The following is a 7,302-nucleotide window of genomic DNA, read 5'->3' on the forward strand; positions in this document are numbered from 1 at the left end:
CTGCCAGCGGGCGGGGCCGAGTGAGGCCGAGCCCGAGCCGAGCGGAGCCGAGCGCGGCCGAAGCGGAGCCGAGAGGGGCCGAAGCGGAGCCGGGCGAGGCCGAAGCGGAGCCGAGCGCGGCCAAGGGGGCGCGATGGCGGCGAAGCCGCCGCCCAAGCCCTGGGAGTCCCGGCGGCTGCCGGGCACCGCGACCGCCTTCCAGTGAGTGCGACCGTCCCTCCCCGGGTGTCCCCGCCGCGGCGGCCGTGGGGGTTCGCCCTCTCGGGCCGGCCGGGCACGCTCCCCTGGGCCGGGCTTGGGCTCAAAGGTCTGGCCCGGCCGGGGCTGTCCCGCACCGTGAGGGGCTTGTGCCGGGCGGGGAGGGGTGGGCTCAAAGCCGCCGGTAGCAGAGGGAAGCTGCGTGTGAGGTGTGGGGAAGGGAAGCTGTGTTGACACCAGGGTGCGTTCCTAGTCTATTCCTGGGGGCATTCCCAGTCGTTTCCTGGGAGCTGTGCAGCTCTGTGGGCCCCGAGCCTCTGCAGGACCGGGGGAGCTGCGTGTCAGCCCCACGACTTGGAAAAGATCCCTGTGTGTTGTCAGTCTCGTGTGTGTGTTCCCGTCTTCTGGGAGCTCTTCCGGAAAACTCAACCTGCTCGTGGAGAAGGATGCGTAGAAAGGGTTTGTGAACTCCTTCTTTTCTGTGGGAAGCCAAGGAAGGCTCGCTCGGTGGCTAAATACTCGTCTTGTTTTTCACTTGGTGCTGGTGGTTGCAGCTGGAGGGAGCTGAAACTGGGCAAAAGGTTGGCCCAGCGCTAAACACTGAGCAGAAACTTCGCTGTGCTCTCTGCAGCGTGCTGAGCCAGCAGTTTGGTGGTGTTGGTTTTTCATTCTGCGTTTATTTACCCCATTTTAAATGGCTTCAAGCAGCTTTGAAGCGGGGTGTCCTAAGTTATCTAATGGGCAGTGGACTGTAGTGTGACTTACTGAGCTACAGTAGCTCTGTTTGCTGTGATAATAACTTATTTTTCCTCCCGTTTTCAACTGCTGGGAGAGTCACAGTCTGTGATGGAAAAAGCAGCAGCGTAAAGATGCAATTATTATTCTTTGCTGTGGAAACCTCTAAGTTTTGCTGAGAGGAATTCTGTTCCCTACCTTGTATGGAAATAGTACAGCAAGCAGCAGCTCCATAGCAATTCCAGCTTGACTTCCTTCTTTTTTTTCTGGACTGCAGAAGTGGGAAGTCTTGAGATGTGGCAGTAAGCATGGGAAATAAAAGGTCTGACTTTTAGGGTGATAATGTGTGAATGAAACGCGTGTATTTTTATTGAACTGGCAGAAGTTGGACAAAAAGCTGCGTGACAGAATTCAAATGCTTGTCAAGTACTTCCAGAGTTTTATTATGAAGGGCATTGACAAAATTATTTAAACTTAAGGGCATGCAAAGGAAAAGAAAAATTATTAAATTAAGACCTCTCTCTGCCAGCACTTCTCAGTAGTAGATTTAACCCTTTGAAAATCTGCACCCAGATAATCAGGTAGTTTGGGTAGAGAGGGAAATTCGGAACCCCAAAGCCCTTGCACATATTGTTGCATGATTACTTGCATTCCCAGTTAGGTCATGCCACCCTTTAAGAGTGGATTCAGAGGACTTCTCAAGCTGTCTTTCTGCTGTATCATTGGCTCATTGTGTAGAAGAGCTGGCAACAAGGGTTGGAAATAAAACTTTCAGATTGGAAAGTTCATAAAAGTTTGTGTTAGGGCCTATGAGAGGCTTTCATGTGCAGAAGAATGACACGGGTGTTAGAGCGGCAGGTTTGATGCCTCTGGGTTGTGTATTTCATTTCACGTGCTGATTAAATACACAACAAATGATAGAATAAATAGACCAAGGTTTTTCACATTTACATTCCAGTTCCATGTTTACACTGGATATCTGATTATGGGGTTTTATTCCCCTGAAGGATCTGTGTTTCCTGTCCAGGTCTTTTACTTCCAGCAAACGCTGTTCAATGTACTGAGTGTTGGGCTCCCAGGTTCCCTGTCCCCGCACTGCTGAAACTCTCTGTGGTGTTTAGTAGTTAGTGGAAAGGAAAACTTAAATTCTGGGTGCTAATCTTGATTATCTGAATTGGTTTAGGTCTGCTGACTTGGGTGACAATCTGTTGACCAGGCCCGGACAGCCCACAGTGGCACGAATCCCTCCACCCATTTTGCCAAGACCATCCCAGCAAACAGCAAGCAGCAGCCTGAGCGCCTTCAGGCCGGCCTACAGCTCCTTTTCCCCAGGCTATGGCTCATATGGCACCTCTTTCTATGGCAGCTATAGCCCCTACAGCTATGGCTACGGAGGGCTTGGCTATAACCGCTTCTGTGCCGATGGCATTCCCCCCAGCAGGTTTGTGCAGCAGGCTGAGGAAAGCAGTAGAGGGGCCTTCCAGTCCATCGAGAGCATCGTGCACGCCTTCGCCTCGGTCAGCATGATGATGGATGCGACCTTCTCGGCTGTCTACAACAGCTTCAGAGCTGTGCTGGATGTGGCCAACCACTTCTCCCGCCTCAAAATTCACTTCACCAAGGTGTTTTCAGCTTTCGCTCTAGTGAGAACTATAAGGTACCTCTACCAGCGCCTGCAGCGATTGCTGGGTCTGCGGCAGAGCTGCGAGAACGAGGATTTGTGGTCTGAGAGTGAGGGCAAAGTAGCTCGTGCTGGCCTTGAAGACAAGGTGGCTAACTCTGCAAAATCCTGGCCCATTTTCTTGTTCTTTGCTGTTATATTGGGAGGCCCCTACCTGATTTGGAAGCTGCTTTCTACATACAGTGAGGAAGAAACAGGTAAAGATGACCTGCAGCACCACAGAAGTGTGGCATGTATTGCTCCTTTTGTTGTTGCCTGTATAGTGGTTAATCTCATACTACAGCAATAGTAATTAATAGATGCTGGGGCACAGTACTGAATTTTAGGCATGTGATGCAAGTGACAGCCTGCTTAAGTAGCATGTTATTAAGATGTGGTTTCCTGCTGAAGCTTTTTGTGATTCCAGAATCATGCTTCCTCTCAGCTTCTGGTTTGTTCCTATTAGATGTGGCAGTTTGGGTTGGGTGGAAAAGTGTTGGTTGGATTTACTTAACATATCTTGCTTTTCATGTTACTTCTGTTACTTCTCTACTGGAAAAATTTTAGCAAGGAAGTTGAAGTGTTTTCTTCATTTTCCTTTGAAAAACACACAAAACTTTGTAACTCAAAGCAAATAAACTTGTGATTTTTGTTTTAAAACAGTGTCTAGTAACTGGGCGAGTGGAGAAGATGACCATGTAGTTGGAAGAGCAGAATATGATTTCAATGCTCTCTCAGAAGAAGAAATTTCTTTCCGTGCTGGTGATATGCTAAGATTAGCACCCAAAGGTAAACTTTTAATTTTCTGTTTATTTTCTCATCACACATGAAGTAAGTTATAGCGCAAGAGTCTGAAAATTGAAACAAAAAAGCCCCCAAACCACCTTATTTGACCAAATTCCTCATCCACACAGATTTTTACTCCCTGTGAAGTGATTAATTGCATTCTAACAAAACTTACAGTGTAGTTTTGTTCAGTTTTGTTGAATTGTCCTATAACTTGATGCATTTGCATTCTCTTCTTCAGAACAACAACCCAAGATCCGTGGTTGGCTTCTGGCTAGTTATGATGGGCAAACAACAGGACTTGTGCCAGCTAATTACATCAAAATCCTGGGCAAAAGAAGAGGTAGGAAAACAGTGGTCCTGGAAAGGATTCCAGAGCAGCAGCCAGCATTTCCCAGCACTGCTGTCAGAGGAGCCCCTGCTGCTGTGACTTTAGAGGAGCAGGAGGCTGCTTTTGAAACTGTTTTTGCTAAAAGCAGCAAAGTTCCCATTGCATTGGACTCCTCTGTGGCTGGAGGAGAGAAGCAGGAACTCTGATGCACTTTGATCAACAAAGCAACTGAACTGTGCTTTATTGATACCACTTAGGGTTTGTTGAAAATGTGGTTTGTAGTGGAGCATTGGTGGGTCTGTACCAGTTCTTGCTGCTACTGGCTGGTGAAGGGATGGAGAAATGATTGCTCAAATTTGTGGTATTTATTTTTGACTCACCTGAGGCTGTACGTCAGTGATTCTATCCACCCACCTGGCAGTGACTCTGAGATCTTGAGATAGGAGAAGTGAGGCATTCATAAAAAAGCAAACAAAGGAAAAAAAATAGGGACTGCCATTCTTGCTTAGGAGACAAATTAACACCCAGTCTTCTTAGGAGTATCAAGCTCTTCAAGAGATGTGCAAAGGGAAGATTGATTTCTGTAAGATGTTCTCCAAAACATCACCCTCAGAATCATAAAGGAGTAACAGCTCATTGTCTCCCTGTGAAAAGAGGGAGAGTTGCAGGAGATGCACACAATTAAATAGTTAGAAGGTTTAAGTTTCTTTCTATAAGAAGTAGGGTTCTGTTATAAAGAACTTAGCTCTCAGGGAAAAAAGGACTTGGGAGGAAGAGAGGATAAATAGAGTTTACAAAGTGAGAGCAGTGAGGCATCACCAGTAGGTCCAAGCAGTTCTATTTTGTCTATTAAAAGGATATTAGAGTAAAGGGTATTCTGCAGTCAGGCACTCATTAGTTGTTACTCCCTTAACTATGCATCACATTTAGCCATTTTGTGATGTAGCCTGTCAGCTACCATCTGCATCTCAACTTATTTCTGTCCTTTATTGATTTTACATGACTGTCAAAATATCTCTCCTGCATTTTTGAGCAGTAGGAAAGCCTTGAGTTAGAGGAAGCTGAAAAAAAAAATGTAACATTTCTTACTTAATTGTCTCAGAGAAGGTCTTGGAGTTGGACAAACTTTTCATGCTGCCTTTCAGGTGGTAAATTTTGCATCTGCCCATAAAATTTCAGGGCTCCAGTTTATCAAAAGCCATAGAAATATTAGGACTGTTTAAAGTATTTTCTTCATGCGGGTGTTTGAGAATTCTTGAAATTTTTTGTTAAATGAAACAAAGATAAGTGAAACTTTTTTTTTCCTTGTAGTATGTATGTATAATGTGTTGAACTTCTGAAGGTTACATCAGTGGATTAAATAACTACATTGGTCTTATTCATTGAAATAGCTGTTTTATTTTAAAGTTTCTTGAAAATATAAGTAGGGCACAGCCTTTTCTTGATTGATTGAGTAGTTTCAGTTTAACCATTCCTACAGGGATCTTCAACACCCATTATGTGTTAACAAAGCTTTCAGTATTTATATTTTTATGGCATTTGCTGGCCTTGGGTTCTTAGAGGTCTGTTCAACACAACAAAACTCTAAAAAAATTAGCACAATTTTATCGAGGTAGAGCGGAAAAGACAAATATTATGCTGGAACCTTGATTTGAAAGTAATCTCTGAATGTTAATAAATAGAACATGAATTTAAGTGGTTGTCCTCAGGTATTGGGAGATGGTGATTAGAATAATTTATAGTAAATTGTTAGATTTTCAAGTGCAGATCTAAAGGAAAAGGTAGTTAAAGGGCAAATGAAAACCTTGAGGTTTAAAACAGATCATGTTCCCAAGATATTGCCCTGTATACCAGAAAATTATCTTGAAAATTATATCTGCTGTTGAAATGAAAATAGCAAAAAAAATCTGAAATTGAAAATACAGAGAACAAAAGGGGAGAGGGGTGTATCAAGTGTACAGTTCTGTGTGCAGAGTGTGGCCCTGGAGGGAATTAATTTACAGTTCTGAGATGTAATTAGTCGACTGTCAGTCTCTCCTGTCAGTGAAAGATTTAAATCAGAGGAATGGTCTTTAAATGAATGACTAAATAAACCCCAATTTTTTTTTTTAGAGTATCCCGGGAGTTTTTTGTTTTCTGGCTGTTTTGGGTTGTTTTTTTCTGTTTTCTCTTCTGTTTTCTGGCTCGGAACAAGTTGAGAAGACAACACCATGATGCTTGTTGGAATGTTTTAAGTCTTATTTTTAGAAAGATAAATATATTTTCACTATAAATATATTTTCACTTCCAGGTCACACTATTTTGACAACAATTCTTTTAGCAGGAAGATAGGTTATTCTTACCTGAGTTGTCTTTGTATTTGTTTGACTTAGCCTACAAGTCACTGTCATCATTGTATCCATTAAATCTCAACAAGAATTTTGATCCTTTCAATCTTGCAATTACCTTAATTGGAAAAGAAGGCTCTGAGGAATTGAAGTCAAGTTATTTAACTCACAATTAATTGTATTGATTACAGAAGGGTATTAAAGTTCATTGAAGTAAAATACACACTACAATGTACTGTCTGTTTCTGTCCACGTGGCAGGCTACAGAAAAAAGACCTAAATGAGCACTGGGTGGAAAGGAAGGCTCATGGACAGGCTGCTAAAGACTTGCACAGCTCTAGGAAGGGCAGAAGAACAAAAGGAGCAGATGTGGCTGCAACAGAAGAGCGTAGAAGAGGAGATCAGAAGAGAGAGGTGGTTGAAATATTGCTTAACCTAAGCATTTAGGCAAGCAGCTTATTTTGAGGCCTGTACATACTGTTACCTTCATGCTACTCTTCAGAATTATTTATATACCTGTAGCAGAGCTAGGAGTCTGTAACAGAGCTTTGACATCTCTTTATATAAGGTATTAGTTTATTCTTACTTAAATCTTACTGATACTGTTTAGTAGGTCAACCATTTTCTGCTTGAAAATATGAGCTACTGACACATGCCACTGCTGAGTGGTTCTCAGGGTACAAACAGAACATGAACATGCACAGGGTCAAAGCTTTGTTCAGCTTTCTGAAAAATGAATTTTAAATCTTCTGTTTGTCTAGTAGAAATAAATTGGCCACTTTGCACAGGTTCAAAACTCTTCCTTGTGTGGAATTAGTGTCCATCCGGAATATTAAGGTTGTTCTGACTTGGTAAAATTTGCTGCTGAGGTGAATACAGAGCAAATGCAGTTTCTTACAAATCTCATCTGTTGGCAGTGAAAACCTTCCAGAAGAGGTGCAAACTTGGAAACCAGCACAGGGATTTCTTGATAAACCAGTGTAGAAATACTCTTGTGTGCAATAGTAGCAGAACTGTACTTGTTTTACACAAGAAGTTATGATCTTATGTAACTCCTTCCAGATTTTTATCTATACAGGTGTGGCCCAAGTGTTGAGATTGGTGAACATTTTTGGGCTGTAAAGGCAGGTAGTAATTGTGTGTGTCCACAGGTGGTGACGCACATCCTTTTCTCTTCTCCATGTGTCTTGGACTGGTTCCTTTGCAGGGCAGTTGGAAACAGCTTTGGGCTGATAAATCTGTCCCCTGGGTTCTGTGGCCAAATG

At 43.3% G+C, this 7,302-nt stretch overlaps 1 protein-coding gene across 1 annotated transcript; it reads left to right on the forward strand.

Annotated features, from left to right (window-relative positions):
• The first annotated feature begins 37 nt into the window (after window positions 1-37).
• Window positions 38-6,262, forward strand: PEX13 (peroxisomal biogenesis factor 13). Its single transcript, XM_072927402.1, has 5 exons — window positions 38-56; window positions 99-201; window positions 2,117-2,811; window positions 3,257-3,382; window positions 3,621-6,262. The coding sequence occupies exons 2-5, from the start codon at window positions 134-136 to the stop codon at window positions 3,914-3,916; spliced, it is 1,185 nt and encodes a 394-aa protein (XP_072783503.1). The 5' UTR covers window positions 38-56; window positions 99-133; the 3' UTR covers window positions 3,917-6,262.
• Window positions 6,263-7,302: the final 1,040 nt, after the last annotated feature.

The sequence above is a fragment of the Taeniopygia guttata genome, chromosome 3 (genome assembly GCF_048771995.1).
Source record: "Taeniopygia guttata chromosome 3, bTaeGut7.mat, whole genome shotgun sequence".
Classification (NCBI taxonomy): domain Eukaryota; kingdom Metazoa; phylum Chordata; class Aves; order Passeriformes; family Estrildidae; genus Taeniopygia; species Taeniopygia guttata.

Excerpts from the sequence above, each read along its gene's own strand:
- PEX13 (XM_072927402.1), top strand. The coding sequence starts at position 134 with ATGGCGGCGAAGCCGCCGCCCAAGCCCTGGGAGTCCCGGCGGCTGCCG. Across the intron at positions 202-2,116 it reads GGCACCGCGACCGCCTTCCA|GTCTGCTGACTTGGGTGACA; the intron begins GTGAGTGCGACC and ends GAATTGGTTTAG. Across the intron at positions 3,383-3,620 it reads GCTAAGATTAGCACCCAAAG|AACAACAACCCAAGATCCGT; the intron begins GTAAACTTTTAA and ends TCTCTTCTTCAG.